Source organism: Carcharodon carcharias, chromosome 22, assembly GCF_017639515.1.
Source record: "Carcharodon carcharias isolate sCarCar2 chromosome 22, sCarCar2.pri, whole genome shotgun sequence".
Classification (NCBI taxonomy): Eukaryota; Metazoa; Chordata; class Chondrichthyes; order Lamniformes; family Lamnidae; genus Carcharodon; species Carcharodon carcharias.
Window position 1 is genome coordinate 9,625,575 of NC_054488.1, and position 18,940 is coordinate 9,644,514.

The 18,940-nt window shown below is 42.7% G+C and overlaps 1 protein-coding gene across 1 annotated transcript in view; it reads right to left on the minus strand.

Annotated features, from left to right (window-relative positions):
• tbcd (tubulin folding cofactor D) overlaps positions 1–18,940 on the minus strand; it is a 268,520-nt gene that overhangs the window by 73,277 nt on the left and 176,303 nt on the right. Inside the window, exons 23-27 of the mRNA XM_041216683.1 lie at positions 15,768–15,799; positions 5,900–5,962; positions 4,742–4,818; positions 4,341–4,428; positions 880–998 (exon numbers count right to left, since the gene is read on the minus strand). Coding sequence (XP_041072617.1) covers positions 880–998; positions 4,341–4,428; positions 4,742–4,818; positions 5,900–5,962; positions 15,768–15,799 — 379 coding nt within the window. The remainder of the gene's footprint in view (positions 1–879; positions 999–4,340; positions 4,429–4,741; positions 4,819–5,899; positions 5,963–15,767; positions 15,800–18,940) is intronic.

The following is an 18,940-nucleotide window of genomic DNA, read 5'->3' on the forward strand; positions in this document are numbered from 1 at the left end:
AGTCGCTGAAGGTAAGCATGCAGGTGCAGCAGGCGGTACAGAAGGCAAATGGTATGTTGGCCTTCATAGCCAGAAGATTAGAGTACAGGAACAGGGATGTCTTGCTGCAATTGTACAGGGTCTTGGGTGAGGCCACACCTGGAATATTGTGTGCAGTTTTGGTCTCCTTATCTGAGGAAGGATGTACTTGCTATAGAGGGAGTACAGCAAAGGTTTACCCGACTGACTCCTGGGATGGCGGGACTGACATATGAGGAGAGATTGAGTCAATTAGGGTTATATTCGCAGGAGTTCAGAAGAATGAGGGGGGATCACATAGAAACTTATAAAATTCCAACAGGACTAGACAGGGTAGATGCAGGAAGGATGTTCCCATCAGTGGGGGTGTCCAGAACCAGGGGTCACAGTCTGAGGATATGGGGTAGACCTTTTAGGACTGAGGTGAGGAGAAATTGCTTCACCCAGAGAGTGGTGAGCCTGTGGAATTCGCTACCACATAAAGTAGTTGAGACCAAAACATTGTATGCTTTCAAGAAGGAGTTAGAAAGAGTTCTTGGGGCAAAAGGGATCAAAGGGTATGGGGAGAAAGCGGGAGCAGGCTATTGAGTTGGATGATCAGCCATGATCATAATGAATGGCAGAGCAAGCTCGAAGGGCCGAATGGCCTACTCCTGCTCCTAGTTTCTATGTCTTTTCACTAAGTCATTTTGCTTTCCTAGCAAATAAGTTCCTAAAAACTACTACCAGTCACAGAATGGAAACACTTCAAATTTTTGACAAGGTCTGTTCAATACTGAAATGTAATATTTCCCACACCAGCATGTACAATTTATAAAATGTTTTATTAATTAGTTGTTACTATTAGATCTTTAATCATACCTGGTGGAGTTTGCCATTGAGCATAAACTTAGGAAGTGCACCCAACGCTAAAGAATAGCCACAACGAGTCATTTCTTCAGAACGTTGAAGCTCTGAAATGTATTTGTCCACTAGTTTATCTAAAGAAAATATAAAATTAGGAAAAGAAACAAGGTAAAAAAACTTGCCACTCTATTTAAACAGTCACTGGTGACTTGAATAAAAACATTAGTAAATGGCCACTCAAGAGCAATATGCTGCCCTAATAGAATTCTTACTATGGGAATTAGGGCTGAATATGAATAATGTTAGAAATCTGAATTTCCATTGAAGCAGCAAAGGCTAAGAGGAAATTTAATAGATGTTTTTAGACTAAAGGCTTTTTATTTGTTGGAATAGGAAAAGATTATTTGCTCCATTCAGGGAAACAGCATCTTGGAGTTATCGACTTAAAACTGTCACGAAGAGAATAGAGAGAGGATATGAGAAATTTCTTCAAGTAGAAAGCTATTGGCAAAACCCTTTGTGTTCCAAAAAATAAAAAGTTAAGTGAAGAGTCTTGCATCTTTGAAAGGAAAAGTGGATAAATATTTGAATCAGGAGAAGATTCAGGGCTGTCGGGAGAGAGAAGGGCACTGAGATTAACCAAGAGCTGTCAGAGGCACGCAACTGGTGCTCAGCAGCACCACTGGGGAGGCTGTGGCTGCTGCCAGAAGGACAAGCACCGGAGCGCCAAGATCGCAGAGTGACCCGGGCCACAGCTAAATAGTGTGGGGGAGAAATATCACGGAGTGGGAATCATGGGAAGAGGGGTGTAGGAGGGTCAGCAGCAAGGGGCAGGGGAGTGGCTTTCAGCAGGCCTCCCCCTTCCCAATGTCCATTCCCTTGATCAGGCTTTGATGTCAGCCATATGTCCCAAACACTGGCGGATCATATCAAACAGCATGTCCTAGCCACTGTTTGTAACAGGCAAGGTACAGACCGTACCCAACCAGCCTGTGCTTGTAAAACTCAAAACAGTATCCAACATTAGATGTGATTCTGCGATTGGACAACATTTGCTAAATAATCCACAGTGTGCTAAGAATGACACTGACAACCAATTTAAGATTGTCAATCAGAATAGCAATGTGGTGCATTTGTGTGCATTGGAAGCTACATATACCAATATACAGGGCCCTGTTCTTTGTAGACAGAAAGAACATGCACACACATTGTACCTATTTCAGCTAAACAAAATAAGTGACAGCCATTCATGAACTCATTCCTCAGGGCAATGCCTTCACCAATCAGAGTCAAGCTGCCTGGTTTAAATTTCAAACAATGCTTGGCAATTAATTGTCAATCACTATCACTGGTACAATTCTCCTTGGCAATGCCTCTGCCAGAGTCCGCTTGCCAACCAATCAGCACTCTTCACATGCAGTATAAATTGCTTTCCCCATATATTGGTATTCTTGTGAAGTGTCCTGATGAGTGCAAGATGAAAAGCTTCGACGTCTCTTTTTTTAGAAATACTTAAGTTGGCTAAACGGCATCTGTTATTAAGGATTTCAATAATTTGGAAATATATTACTTAATGATCTAACATCTAGCTATAATAGTCCAAACTTACAAATCACTGCTACATTCACCAGGCATGGTGGGTATGTGTCTCCAAGAGCTTAGCACAGGTTGCCACATGCTTGTTCAAAGTCAATACTGATGTGCTTAACACGTTTAAAAAAATTTAATATTACAAGTATATTCAGCAAATTAAATGCATTATATCGCACTCAACCAAGAAAGATGTGTGAATGGAAAAAGTTTTTAAGAATTCCTTGATCAATGTAATCTAGATTGTTTAACTGTATTCGTAAACAACCATTTTGCTTTAACACAGTGAAAAACATTTATCAGAAGCTTGCCAAAAATATGTATCATGTGCATGCATATAAGCCTTTCTTATCACATTGATCTATAGAGCTGCCAAAGAAATAATGGAATGGGTTATAAAAGATAGCTTTCATACAGGTTCACTGTATGAAACATTAAAACATTAAAACACATCTAATCTAACAACATGCATCTCTGTCACACTCGTCATGTATAGGAGGATATCTTAAATTCTCTACACTCAAGTGAAAACATGGTAAGTGCTGAGGAGGATTGAAAGGGAAAATGGAAATGGTTGTAAGGGGCAGACTGAATACACAGTAAAAGAGAAGTTTTCAGGAGTTAGGATCTAAGGTGGAGTGGTACAAGGAAGATGTTCCAGAAAGCAGAGCCTTTGAGGTGGATTTTTGTTCTGGGGTCAGGACCCCTAATCAGGTGTATTTCTGGGTCCCGATTCCATGTCCAGTCAGTGCCTGTCGTCCGATATGACACTTGAAGAGCTAGTCAATTAGTAGCCAAAGTGTAGGCTCACTGTCCAAAAAAGGATGGAGGGCAGCCTCCCGAGGCTGGAAGTCCAGCAATGGCATGTTGGCAGTCACATCACCAGACGTGAGAGCTGCTGATCTAGTTATGTGAGCAAGAGGGTACCTGAAGATGAAGGCTTTTTAACAACTAAAAATTAAGAAAAGGCCACAGCTGCTTGGCCATCATCTGAAGGGGAAACCCCGACACAAATGGGTGGACACGGTATGGGGGTGTGGTGCCTAACTGCCAACCAGAAAACTCCAGTTGGCTTCTGCACACTGGCCTTAATAGACCAATTAAGGAGTTTAATTGGCTACCCACCCAACACTTGTGGGCAGGAAGCTGTCATCTCAACACCCTCGGCCCGAACCAACATGGCCCAGAAGTGAATTGCAGCCTGTTCACCTCCACTCCCACAGAAGTTTAATAATTTGGTCCCTAGTGCCTAAAATAGCAGCCACCATTAACACAGCAAAGTGAACAGACAACAAGGAGTAATCCAGCCAAAGAGGACTAAAGTGTGTGTGTGTGTGTGTGTGTGTGTGTGTGTGGGGAATATATGGTTGGAAATCACTAAAATAGGTGCTACAAGGCCACGTAGGAATTTGAAAGCAGGGACAACAATCTTGTACTCAATTCGCTCGAGCACAAGAAACCAATGAAACTTATGGAGATGTTGGGAAAGAATATTTTATTTACAGAAGTTAATGATTTTTGAGACATTTACAATCCAACATGTTTGAGTTCAATTTAAATCTTCTTAACTTAGAAGTCCATCTCAGAAAAGCAAAATATACTACTCTACAAACTAGTTGATTTTTGGAACAAATGTTAAAATAATTTTTGTGGAAGTTTCTACATACTGTTCATTTAAGACATTTTAGTCTAACTGATTTGAACTGTATTAACATGGATGCACATTTTATGCAAAAAAAAATTACAGGTATAAATTGATGATAATTGTCAAATCAAAACTGAACAAGTACTTATTAAAGTGGATTGGAACTTTTGAAAAAACTCAAAATATGACGAGTGAAGTCCACTTGTGGATTGAAGAGGACAAAAACAAATGAATTCCTTACTCTGTATTTCAGGATCAGCTGTTCCCTGGGCAGTTTGATAATACTCATTACACAATGCAGTCAGTGCTGAAATAACAGCTTCCTGAAACTGAAAACACATGGGTTACTATTACTTCCCAGCAATTATATTTGAGTAATTTAATTTTTACAAGCAAAGCAATAAACATGCTGATTTTGAACTGTTAGAACTAGGGAAGGTAGTGGGGGAAAATAAAATACTATCAATAACATGTACATAAAAGTCAGCACAAAACATGTATGTTTCATATTACAAAAAAATGGAACTGGATATTTTGAGTCTCAACTTTCCACTGGTCAAATTTGCAACGTGCCACTCAGTTGCATATTCAACTTCTACAGTCTCGCATGTACATAAGACCAACAATAATAAGGTGCAATACCTTGATTTTCTGTTTTGCAGTGCTTGTAAAGTGATGTATGCTTTTCAGACTGTCATCAATAAGCCACTGCCACTCGCCTAGTAGAAAGAAAACTTTTTTTCAACCAAGAACCATTTTTAGGGAAGCAAAATGCTAAACAAAAAGTACTATAATAATCGAGTTTTTCTGTCCCTTATAAGTATCAGCAACTACAAATATTTTCCAGGTTGAAACTTCATTAATGTAGCAAATACATACAGCATAAGACAAGCTCAAATTTTATATACTGTTTTCTTAATTAAAGGACAAAACAGTTTTATTCTGAGAAATGAATAATCATCTAAGCTGAAGAAACATGCAGTGTTTGGGCAGGGCAAACAGTTTTTTACTGCAAAATCATTAAAGGAGGAATTAAAATGCACATTAGCCATTTAATTTCTCCTTTAACTTACTGAGTTTGTTTTCATATATTTCTGTTTTAAAACAAATTTACAAGAACATAAAATGCTTATTGCTACAAATAAAAATGTAATTGAAGCTCAATATTCAGGTTACCTTTCTAACTTGCATTATTAATAACGTTAGTGTGTGTATATAGCAGGATTATTTTTGCTCCAACTTCGTCATCAATATTACCAAATGAAGAAAAATATCCTGCATTATTGCATCAATGTTGGATATGCATTCAATAGAAGTGAAACATCTCAAAATGCTACATTAAAAAGTAACACCTTCAACCTATTCTGAATAACTGCTTTGTTTTGTTATTTATCTGATGAATTGGTTCTAAATAGGCAGACTATAAAAAAATGAATGAAAGCCAGTGTGGCTCACAAAGTAATTATTTTTTATTTCTTCTCCTTTTCCTCCAGCCTTTTTGTTTTTCCAGTTGTACATCATTGCTGAACTCAGTCAGCCAACCAGGTAATTAAAATGGAGAAGTGGAGATCGGCAACTCCAGTGAATTATCCTTGATTCCCAAAGTGCACTACATTAATCTGTATGCATGGAATTTGATTCTGGTAGTTTCTCTATTTGTTAAAATTCCCGAACTAAAGTTCCCTAAATTCCATTTTGCACATCTACTATTATATTCACTACTGACCCCACCTTTAATGGCAACTAGTAATATTGTACAACTGGAAGTTTCAAATAATACATTTAAAAAAAAAACCTTACCGATTATGGAGTCATTCCTCAAAGGCATTTTTGACAGTGACATTTTTTCTATGAAACAGCAAACTGCCGAAAATTGGGAAAAATAATTTCTGCAGTTAATGATAATTTCATAACTGATATACTTTCAAATCTATTGATCAGCATTTATGAATAAATGGTGCATTTAATCAATGGTTAACTCTTTCAAAGAAACACAATATTCAGTTTTTATTTTAGGATAAACAAGAGATTTTTGATTATCCTCAACATACAGATGGGGATATTGGGAAAAGGACAAGGAAAGAGTTTATCCCGCCTGATCCATCCGGACAGAGTGCAGCCCATGTCGGCCATCAGTCCCAATTCTAATTAAATTACAGAAACTTCAGGATGAAATAAAGAAAGAAAAAGCCGTAATTCAATTTAGGAAAAGCTCTGGGACCAACATCAGTTGCAAAATCAAAATGATTAATAGTAATCTCATTTAATTAAATTCAGCAAGGATTTCATAGAATTATTCAACCCTTTGGCCATCCACCCTCAAGTCACTGTTGGTTCTTCTGTCACTCATCTTAAACCATTGTTAAACACCCATACATCCACCCTCACACCTTCCTCTCTCTCCCAAAACCATGATAGGGTCCCCTTGTCCTCACTTATTCAAAGGATCATCCTCTGCCATTTCCAGCATGATGCCACCACCAAACACATCTTCCCTTCACCCCCCCGGCGGCATTCCGCAGTGATCGTTCCCTCCAGAGCACACTGGTCCACTCCTCCATCACCCCCTACACCTCAACCCTCTCCCACGGCACCTTCCCATGCAACCGCAGAAGCTGCAACATCTGCCCCTTTACTTCCCCTCTCATCACCGTCCATGAGCCCAAACACTCCTTTCAAGTGAAGCAGCGTTTCACTTACACTTCCCTCAATTTAGTCTACTGCATTCGTTGCTCCCAATGCGGTTTCCTCTACATTGGAGAAACCAAACACAGACTGGGTGGCTACTTTGCGGAACACCTTCTGTCTGTCCGCAAGCATTACACAGACCTCTCTGTCACTTGCCATTTCAACACTCCACCCTGCTCTCATGCCCATATGTCCATCCTTGGCCTGTTGCATTGTTCCAGTGAAGCTCAACTCAAACTGGAGGAACAGCACCTCATCTTCTGACTAGGCACTTTATAGCCTTCCGGACTGAATACTGAGTTCAACAATTTTAGATCATGAACTCTCTCCTCCATCCCCACCCCCTTTCCAATCCCCCCTTTTTTTCCCAATAATTTATATAGATTTTTCTTTTCCCACCTATTTCCATTATTTTTAAATGTAATTCCATCCATTGTTTTATCTCTACCTTTTAGCCTATTTCGATCCCTTCCCTTCACTCCACCCCACCCCCACTAGGGCTATCTGTACCTTGCTCGTCCTGCTTTCTACCCTTAATTAGCACATTCCTTAGATAATATCACCACCTTCAACACCTCTTTGTCCATTTGTCTATGACATCTTTTGGCTATCTCCACCTATCATTGGCCCTCTATCCAGCTGTACCTGTCTCCCCCCACCCCTCCTTAAACCAGCTTATATTTCACCACTTTTCTATTTTTACTTAGTTCTGTTGAAGAGTCATACGGACTCGAAACGTTAACTGTGTTCCTCTCTGCAGATGCTGCCAGACCTGCTGAGTTTTTCCAGGTATTTTTATTTTTGTTTTAAACCATTGTCCTCTGGTTCTCAATCTTATCACCAATGAAAATAACCAGCAATTTATATAAATTTAGTATAACTTCCTTGATTTACTCTATGAGCAGAATCATCCCAGATATGCACTAAGTACGGTTGCAGGCATGAAAAAGTACCTTTTACTCGCCAGCCTCAATGGCAGATTTTTCATAGAATCACAGTGCAGAAGAGGCCCTTTGGCCCATCGAGTCTGCACCAACACATGAGAAACACCTGACCTACCTACCTAATCCCATTTACCAGCAATTGGTCCATAGCCTTGAATGTTATGATGTGCCAAGTGCTCATCCAGGTACTTTTTAAAGGATGTGAGGCAACCCACCTCCACCACCCTCCCAGGCAGCTCATTCCAGACCATCACCACCCTCTGGGTAAAAAAGTTTTTCCTCACATCCCCCCTAAACCTCCTGTCCCTCACCTTGAACTTATGTCCCCTTGTGACTGACCCTTCAACTAAGGGGAACAGCTGCCCCTTATCCACTCTGCCCATGCCCCTCATAATCTTATACACCTCAATCAGATTTTTGTGCCATATTGTCCTCTTCCCGCCTCAAATTATGCAGTCACGGGAAACACGCCAGATCGCTTGTGGGCGGCCTCCAATTTGCCCGTCACACCATTAGCTCACTGCTTCCTCACGCCAGACGCTATATTTAAACTACAGCCACATGCACAGTTCTGAATGCTAGCAGCCCAGAACTGCTCTGGTGGAGAAACGGCCCAAAAAGCCAGGAAGGGTCCAGACCCCGATTCAGTGACATATCCCTGGACACCGTAGAGGCCCGCCATGATGTCCTCTACCTCCACTCTGGCTGCAGGATGCCTATTAGTCTCACCACTCTGGCTTACGAGGCGATGGCAGAGGTGGTCAGTGCCAAAGTTGCACACAAGAGGTCGGCCATCCTGTGTAGAAAATGGTTGAATGATCTCGTCTATGCCGCCAAGGTAAGTCAACCGTCTCATTAATCTCAGCTCATACATTCACAAGCCCATCACACATTCACTGGCATCTCATTCACTGCCAATTCAGGGGACATCACCATTCGCTCTCTAACACACACCCTCACATCTCCATCTAGCTTCATCTCCTCCAAAGATAGCCTCCTCATCCCATCCATGGCTCCAAACAGTACATGTGCACGCCTAGCATCCTTCTCATTTGATGTGGCATATGCCTTGCTCACACTCTCTCCATCCATCTTTATGCAGGACAAGATTACGCACAATCAATGGGAGAGGTCCCAGACCAGGGGTGGAGCTCCAGACACCAAGGTCCTCACTCCATTCGAGAGTCAAGCGTTGGAACTGGCTGGAGCAGCGTCGACCATTCCTGCGGTGACGGTGAGGTCGGCGGCAAACACTTACATGAGGATCCTGCACCACATCATCCCTCTCTCAGCACTACTCTGAGTCCACTGTTTTGTGTTCAATGCGGCTGCCAAACACCAGCAATCTCCACTTTCTCTCCCAGGCACATGTGACAGGTCATTTTCAGGCAACAAGGACCCCTGACCCCAGTACCGAGAGCAGCTGAGGACCCTGAAGACAGCACCCATCACAGCGCTCACCCACACCTTGGTGGAACCTAAGTGTAGAGGAGCCTCGGGATCACAATCTGGTGAGCACAGCACAGAATCTATTCCACAGCAGGCAGAGGCAGGGACATCTAAAGTTGCTGGCACTCGGAGGACTGCTGGAGGCAAGGAAGTTACTGAGTCTAAGTCAGATGATGTGCCTCTGGTCTTGGCCTCAAGCAATTGGTGGAGCTACAAAGGCAATCATAGGAACATCAAGAAGGGGTATCTGGCGCACTCCTCAGATTGGGACAATGGACATGTCCGTCGGCCCTTAGCCCGAGGTGATTGGGCCGGCATGTCAAGGCATCGAAGTCAACACTGGCAGGATGGCAGCCACCATGGAGACCTTGATCCAGGACATTGGTCCTGCACTGCTGCGCGGGCTGAACTCCATCGCTGATGCCATAATTGGCCTCCAGAGTCTCAACGTAAGAAGCCTCACTCCAGCTTCCCCTTCTCCTCAAAGAATCAGCCAGGGGCCGTCAAGCACCCATAGGGAGGACGACCAGCAACTCGACACCCTGGGGCCATCCACCCAGGTGACTCCGGGAATGACCAGCCGATCCAAATCCCCTCTTATTGTGACCCCTGCAGCTCCAGCTCCACAGGTCAAAGAGGGTGCAACTGGCCCACAGCAGGACACACAAAGCAGGCCGGGGCCCACCAGGTCTTGGCCCTGCAGGGGGGGCCTGCCAAGGTCATCATGGACAGAGCGTAGCAGTCAGCAGGCTGCCTCCACCTCTGCTGTGGATGTCAGGGAGCACCAAGACGTAACAGCAGGGTTAGGAAGATTAAGAAGATGTAGTTGCACAGCCTGTGCGTGGGTGTTAATCACTTGTACGTAACGTTCACTATTATAAATAAACTCCCAAGAATATCTCCTTGCCTATGGCTCCTTGTTATGATGAGCAGTGTTCAAGTCACTCAGATATGTAACCTTGTTTCTGCACAAGATAAAGGCAGGTGTCTCAGTCCAGTGTCTCTTCCTTGTGCAGTGTGTAACCTACAGCCAAAGTGATGATCCAGCTTCACATTCACCGGACATATTCGCGATGCCTGCACCTCAATGGTGCTTGTCATTGCTGCCAGAATGTCGTGGGCAGACATCAGAGTTCTGTCATTCTCTCTGTGTGCTCTCAGCACCTTTGAGGTGGGGCTGGACCACCCTCCCTTTAGCATCTGTAACTGGTGACGCTGTGCTCTTGAAGGGCTCAGTTGCTGAAGGCTGACAAAGGATCAGGTGCATTTAAGGTTTCATGGCTGCGTCTCTATGACATGACCCTGATCACAGAGCGCACGCGAGTTGCCCTCAGCCATACAGGAGTCAGACATTCACAAAGGCTATGTGAAGATCTATGGAATGTCCTCACTGCATGTCGTCATTATCCTCCTGAAACCTAACAACTATTAGGGCCTCCGCACCATTTCCATAACATGAGACTGGCACTGTGGGATGTGTGCTGCCAACAGCCACAGAGGGATCAAACATTGACAGATGCAAGACAAGGATGTCAGGACTGCCCTCACTGCATCCCGTCACCATCCTCCACAAATCTTGTAGCTATCAGGGCCTCCCGAGTGCGCCTACCTTGTCTGGTCAGTCTGATGGCTTCATCATGGGCATCCCCTTCAATGTCCTCCTCATCTGTGGAGACGTGCAGCTCTTCCATCTCCTCCTCAGCCAGGTCCTCCTCCCACTGCAGCACCAGGTTGCGTTGTGTGCAGCAATGTGCGACACCCTCTGGGGACTGTAGTGATGTGCTCCACCGGACCTCTTGAGGCACCGGAAGCTCACTGTCAAAATGCCTATCATTTGCTCCGCCAAAGTCTGTGTCGCAGTGTGAGCCTTGCTACACCGTCGCTCTGCAGCAGTCTGAGGTCGCCGCATAAGCGTCACCAGCCATGTCCTCTGTGGGTAGTCCTTGTCCCCAGGGGCCAACCCTGCAGCCTCTGTTGGCCCTGGAAGATGCCAGGGAATCTGAGACCTGCTAAAGATTTAGGAGTCATGGACGCTCCCTGGGAATCGTGCACAGACCTGTAGGATGAACTTGTGTGGTGGCACACCAGCTGAACATTGAGCGAGTGGAAGCCCTTGCAGTTGACTGCTTGTTGCCACATGGGTGCAGTCGATGGCACTCTGCTCCTGTGGAAAACCAGATATCTGCACAAATCCCTGCGCTCTTGCTTCCTCGCTTTCCTGATTCCGGTTGAAATGCACAAAGTTCTGTATCTTCACGAAGATGGCATCCTTGACCACTTGGATACACTTGTATGTGAAAGTTCGCAGGATCCCAAAGAGGTCATCTGTGGAGCCCTGGAAGGAGACACTAACATAAAAATTGGGCGCCACGGTCACTTTCACAGCCACTGGCAGTGGATGCCCTCCATGTCCCCACGGCGTCAAATCCTGCAGCAAGTGTCGTATGTGACCGACCAGTTCCCTGGACATGTGCAGTCTTCAGCAAAACTGGTTCTCAGTCATCTGCAGGAATGACAGGCACCTTCTACAGACACTGGGTCTAGCGAAGCGCCTACAAGCGATGGCTCGTTGTGGATTTTCAGCTGTGCATGCAGCAGGACCTGCCACACCTTCATCTTGAGTGAGGTGCTCCTACCTTTGCCGAGGCAGGCACCTCTGCCGTGCTATTCTTCTTCCTCTCTGCTCCCTGTAAAGTCTTGAGGCAATATGTTAAATCACCAGGCTCCATGATCCTGGTGTTCTCCTCCTGCAGGATCAAAGAGAGAGATGCATGGGTTAGCATATGTGTCCTAAGATCTTCCCTTGGTTATGTCTGAAGGCCCTTTTATGCATTCAGGAGAGTGCTGGCCACCATTTGGCTGGCCAGTGTGTAGTGCGCCTCAATGCTGTCTGAAACTCCACCCACCTCCGCCCCACTCCACTTGACTGATGGGTGGCAGCTTTGACCACTGGACTGCATGCTGTGCTCTCAGTTCAGGCACAAGCATTCTCCTAACACGCACTGCAAGGTTGCGCTGTTAACCTGAACCATAATGGGTACTTGTCTAAACCTTAATAAAGACATTACAAGGGGCTGTGAGCTCCTCCACCAGTGACTGCGCCATGGCCAAGAGGATTTCACAACTTGCCCAGTCGGCCAATTATTCTGTGCATTTTAAGACATAAATTTGCGGTCTGTGCCCGAGGGGTGAAAAGTTATGGAGCAATCGTTACAAATCCATGCTTTTGCATTGCTTGAATGGGCAGAAAAGTGTCAGAGGCCCAGCTCCAAGCTTGTCAATGAAGCTGCTGCTGAACGGTCTCAGCTGCGGAAGAATGCTCATTTTTGACAAGCTTTTCCAACTGCATAGCTGCTTCCCTCACCCCTACTCTGGCATGTGCTTGTGTGCTTCCTTCAGTCTGTGCTGCCTTGCCCCCAACTTTCCTGTGAACCCCCTCAGAATGCCTCTTCCTCTTCCTTGATGTCCTATGGGCAATGCTCACGAGCGCTGCGCAAGGTTGTGTGCGCTTACCTCCAATTTTGCCCCGAAGTTTATGTAATGCCAGGTAAACACCTTTTAAAGGCAGTTGTGAAGCACAGCATTCTGAAGTCACGCCGACCTGGGTGGTAAATCTGACGTAGGGGAGATGATTCCAGCGAGCAGGGCTTATAACGAGATGCTAAAGTACTGAAGTTAGGTTCCCGACATGCAGCGGCAGGAAACATCACCCACCATTGACAGGTGGAGCGGATGATTGCAAACTGGTTTCACGACGGCGTTAAAGCAATTTTTGGCCTTTTCGCCATATTGCCTGCTCTTGCCGGCCATGACACCACGTCAACGGGACCAGGCAATTCTGCACCATGTCTCTGTTTGGAAAACCAAAGGTCCGGCATGTTTTTTTTTTAAAACAGACATCTCAACTTTGTCCTGTACTGTTAAATATTTGTACCTACACCCCCAAGTCTCTGTCCCTGCATTCCCTTTAAAATTGTGCCTTTTATTTTATATTGTCTTGCCTCATTCTTCCTACCAAAATGCATCACTTCACACTTCTCTGCAGTGAATTGCATCTACCATGTGTGTACCTATTTCACAATCTGTCTATATCCTCTTCAAGTGTGTTACCATCCTCCCTACATTTCTGAGTTTCATGTTATCTGCAGACTTCAAAAATGATGTGCTGTACAGTGTATATCCAAGTCCAGGTCATTAATATAGATCAACTGACTCTGGCAGACACCAATGTACATTCCTTACAGTCTGAAAACAATTACCCACTGCTACTCTCTGCTTCCTGTCACTTAGCCCATTTTGTTTCCAAGCTGCTGCTTCCCACTGAATTCCATGGGATTCAATTTTGTTAACAATTTGATTTTGTAGCACTTTTTCAATGGCTTTTGAAGTCCATTTACAAAACACTCTCATGACCCTCAGCAACGTTCTCCACTACTTCAAAGAACTCAGTCAAGTTAGGCAAATATGGTTCACTTTTAACAAATCTGTGCTGCTGGCTGGCATTTACTAACACACATTTTTCCATAATTTTGCCCCAGATTAATGTTGTTAAAAGACTCGTCCCCCATCATTGACATTAGGCTGACTGGTTGCCAGTTTTACCTTCCTTTCTTTTTTTGAACAGGGGTAAAACATTTCTAACTCCCCAGTCCTCCGGTGTTTCCGCTATCTCCACGCTTTTACTTCCAGACTTGATGACTTTTGTACTTTGATAAATTTTTTTACCATATTTTTTATTCTTTCACAGGGTGTGGGTGTCACTGGCTAGGCCAGCATTTATTGGCCATCCCTAACTGCTCTTAAGAAAATGGTGGTGAGCCACCTTCTTGAACTGCTGCAAGTCACATGGTGTTGGCACACCCACAGTGCTGATAGGAAGGGAGTTCCAGGATTTTGACACAGTGACAGCGAAGGAACGGCAAAAGAGTTCCAAGTCAGTGTGACCTGGAGGGGAACTTGCAGGTGGTGGCGTTCCCACGCAGCTGTTACCCTTGTCCTTGTGCTGTTGAAGCAGCCTCAGTGAGTTTCTGCAGTGCACATTGTAGATGGTGCACACTGCTGCCACAGTGCATCGGTGATGGAGGGGATAAATGTTGAACGTGGTACATGAGGTGCCAATCAAGTGGCCTGCTTTGTCCTGGATGATGTCAAACTTCTTGAGTGTTGTTGGAGCTGTATTCGTCCAGAAAAATGGAAAGTATTCCATCACACTCCTGACTTGTGCCTTGCAGATGGTTGATCCAGTTCAGTTGCTGGCCAATGGATGTTGATAGTGGGGGATTCAGTGATGGTAATGGCATTGAATGCCTAGGGGAAATGGTTGGATTCTCTGCCTGTCAGTTGTGTGGTGCAAAAGATACTTGCCACTTATCAGCCCAAGCCTGAATGTTTTCCAGGTCTTGCTGCATATGGACACCGACTGCTTCAATATTTTATACTGTCCATGAAAAATGATTTAAATTGCTTTTGCAGGAGCAATTTAATTCTTAAAATATAATTAATTGCAAAGGAATTAATAACAAAAGAATTTATTTTTTCTCAAAAAAGTAAATAACAATAGAAACCCTGCTGCACAAGTGTATTGGACAAATTTTCTTCCTGTGCCAAATTCACAAAATGAGTCACATCTTTGAAACAACTACTATCTGTCAAATATCAGGCCTAAAAATGTTGTTGTGACTAACAGTGTTTTAAGGGGTATAGTAGGTTGGAACAGTATTTAATATGTTAGGCTGCAGCAGTCAATATGTTTCGAAATCATCTTACATAAATGGGACAAGATGGAAAATGGTTGTGGATTGTTTCAGATGATCACATTTAAAATGGCAAAGTCAACAGTATTCAAAATTCCCCCAAATAAGTTGACATGTTCCAAAAATAAATTCAGGCTTCAACTGAATATTTTTAAAAATGTAACTTACACTTGAACAAGAGATCCTCAATTATACTTTAGCCTTGATTTTGCATTGTTTCATTTTTGTGTGGAAGGAAAATAAATTTTCTGCATGAAAGAATACTTCAGAACAGAACCTTTCTAGGTTTCTACGATCACTCCCTCATGTCTGAGTGAGGCACCAAAAAGTTGTCAGTACAAATGCAAACACACCCTATTGCATCACCTGAAACATCACTTCTAGTTCAGAGCAGGCTACTAACCAAGTTCAGAGTTATAACATTGCCTATTTTCAAAAGTATGTACTTCATTGGCTCTAAAGCACTTTAGAACAATCTGAGGTTGTTAAAGATGCTATATAAATGCAATTACTATTCACAGAGAGGCCTGAGGCACATTATATTTGATGGGAGCAAGATATTAGGATACCTGACAGTACTTTCTCAATGACCAGATGGCAGAGACATACATAAATGAAATAAAGTTATTACCTTTTAGTTACCAATTGGTCAATTATCAAACTATTGTAAACAAGAAAGCTTCTATTTTGATATATAATTCTGAGAATGAATTGATAGCGTATACTATATAAAAATAGCAAATACTTGAAAGCGAATTGTTGGTTAGAGTACAGTTTTGAGGTTCAGATGATATTCATATAAAAAAGAGTAAGGGAATAACTTTCTCAACTTACCTGCTGGTCTCATAAATGCTCCACCAAACCCCCTAAACAAACAAAAAATAAGATAATTTAGTTTTTAATCATGAAATCACAATCACAGAAAATAACTGTCTACCATTTTATATTCTCAGCTGTTCATGTTGCCCCAGAAGCTTAAATAACCTTTTGATCCCCAGTGTCTATAAGTGTCCATTGATACAGACCTGCTCATAGCAACCGAGTTGCAATCCATCCTTAACGTTGACTTTTATCTACAAGTATAGCTCAGTTCTACTGATATGCAGTATAAAATATTTCAATATAATATATAAGTAAAATACTGCAGATGTTGGAAATCTGAAACAGAAGCAGGAAATACTGGAAAAACTCAGCAGGTCTAACAGCATTTGTGCAGAGAAAAACAGAGTTAATGTTTCGAGTCCGTATTAAAACGTTAACTCTGCTTTTCTCTCCACAGATGCTGTTAGGCCAGCTGAGCTTTTCCAGCATTTTCTGTTTTTGTATAAAATATTTCAGTATGTGCTCATTCAATCTGGGTTCTGCGCGCAGGTTTACCTGGACAAGCAGTTCACAAATATGAGTTAAAAAACCTATATTACATTATTATTTTTGGAGTTGGCATGGATGAGGCTGCTGTCTGCTCAGGTAGTACAAATATACCCTTTCCAATATGCCTATATCAGTCAAAGTAATGTGCCAGCAAGCAGTCAGGAACAACAGTGACAAACATGGCTGAAACAATTGCAGTGATATCTCATTTACTCACAGGTTGCGGGGGGGACAGGGTACCTGAATCTCAGCCCTCTGTCACTGAAACCCTACAGCTGGCACATTTACTCTTTCTTGTGGAGATGCACCTAAAATAACCTATACATTCAGATTAAATTGGTGCACGCAATATACCAAAGATTAGGGCTCTTTGCACAGCAAAGATGTCACCAGGGTGAAACATTAGAGACACTAGGAGATAAAATTAGTGCTAGGGATGCAAATGTGAGGTAGTCTAGGTTTGGAGTTCATGGACATAAAACTGCACATAGTGCAGCACAAATCGCCACATGGGACTATGTTGCAGTAGCAATAAAAGAGACCTGATTCAAAGAAGGGGAGGATTCAGAACTTAATATTCCTGGCTATGAGGTATTCAGAAAAGATATGATAGATTGGAATCAAAAATTGGTAAGCAAAACAGTAGTTGAATAATAGGAAGTTTTCAAAGATGAGGTGGTTCAGGTACAGGGTAGACATATTCCTAGGAAGGATGAGAATCCAAAGATAGACAGATAAATATAAAGATTAAAATGAAACCGATAAAGATCTTACAAAATGTAAGGTTCATAATACAGTAAACAAAAATGAAAACAGAAAGCACAGTGGAGATTTAAAAAAGAATAAGTGAGGCAAAGAGAGAATAAATTAGTGGTTAGCATAAAAGGGAACCTAAATAACTTGTATAACACATAAAGGGTCAAAGGAGAGCTAAGAGAAGAGTAAGGCCAATTAGAAACCAAATAGGTGATCTTAGTGTGGAGGTTGAGGACAGAGCTGAGGTACTCAAAGAATACATTGCATTTGTCTTCAGTAAAGATGATGAATCTGCCAATGCAGCTGTAAAGGAGAGGTAGCGATATTAGATAGAATAAAAATGGATTAAGATGCGGTACTTAAAGTGAGCAGTGCTCAAAGTAGAAAAGTCACCTGGTCTGGATAAGATGCATGTTAGGTTACTGAAGGAAGTAACGGTGGAAATTGTGGAGGCTCTGGTCACAATCTTCCAATGATCCTCATATACAAGGGCGGCGGTGGTGGTGGTGGTTGTGGTGGTGTTTAGTGACAGAGGATTGGAGGATTAGAAATATCATACAGCTGTTTAAAAAAAAAAGGGAGATGGATAACCCCAAAATCGGGGCTGGGGAAACCATTAGGCACAGAAATCGGAGGAAAAATTAATTAGCAGTCAGAAAAGTATGGGCTAGTAAGTGAAAGTCAATATGGAATTGTTAAAGGCAAATCATATGACTGAAGACTGAATTCTGCGATGAAGGTTGATATGGGTATTGTGATTGTGTGCAGGGGCTTTACAAAGACATTTTACAAACAACCATGTAATGGACTTTTTTTTAGGCAGAATTAAAAAATCATGGGATTAAACAGACAATGGCAACATTGTAATGAAATTGGCTCAGGGGCCGAAAGCAGAGAGTAGTGATGAACAGTTGTTTTCCAGACTGTAGAAATGTATAGAGTGGTGTCCCCCAGGGGTTGGTATTAGGACCACTGATCTTTTTAATATATATTAATGATCTGGGTTTGGGTATACAAGGACATCATTTCAAAGTTTGGAGATGAGACAAAATTTGGACTGTAGCGAATAATGAGGAGGATACTAACAGACTTCAGGAGAACACAGACAAACTGGTGAAATGGCCAGATACATGGCAGATGAAATTTCATTTAGGAAAGTGTATAGAGATACATTTTGTGAGGAAGAATGTGGAATAGCTAAGGGAGTACAAGAAGAGAGACCTGTAGTTGTACGTACAAATATTTTTGAAGGCAGCAGGACAAGTTAAGCAGGCTGTTAAAATGCATATAGGATCTTAGCTTTATTAATAAAGGCATAGAGTACAAAAACAAGGATGCTATGCTAAAGCTTTTTAGAAGACTGGTTAGGCCACAGCTGGAACATTGTGTAAGTTTCTGTGCATCACTTGAGGAAGAATGACAAGAGGAGATTTACTGGAATGGTACCAGAAATGAGGGACTTCAGTTATGTGGAGAGACTGGAGAAGCTGGGATTGTTCAAGGTTAAGAGGAGATTTGGTTGAGGTGTTCAAACTAAGAACAGTTTAGGATGGGGTAAATAAGGAGAAACAGTTTCCAGTAACAGAATAATCAGAAACCAGAGGACACAGATTTAAGGTGACTGGCAAAAGAAGTAGAGGTGACGTGAGGAAAAGAACTTTTATGCAGTGAGCTGTTGTAATCTGGAACGGAGTACCTGATAGTAGTGGTAGCAGGTTCTGTTCTAATTTAAAAAAAAATTGAACATAACTTTAAATGAACACACTTATATTACTACGGGGGAAAAATAGGGGAGTGGAACTAATTGGATGAGGGCAAAGAGGCATAAGAACTATTTAATGAGATTTCTACTTAAATCTATCTTGAGTTTTCATCATGAT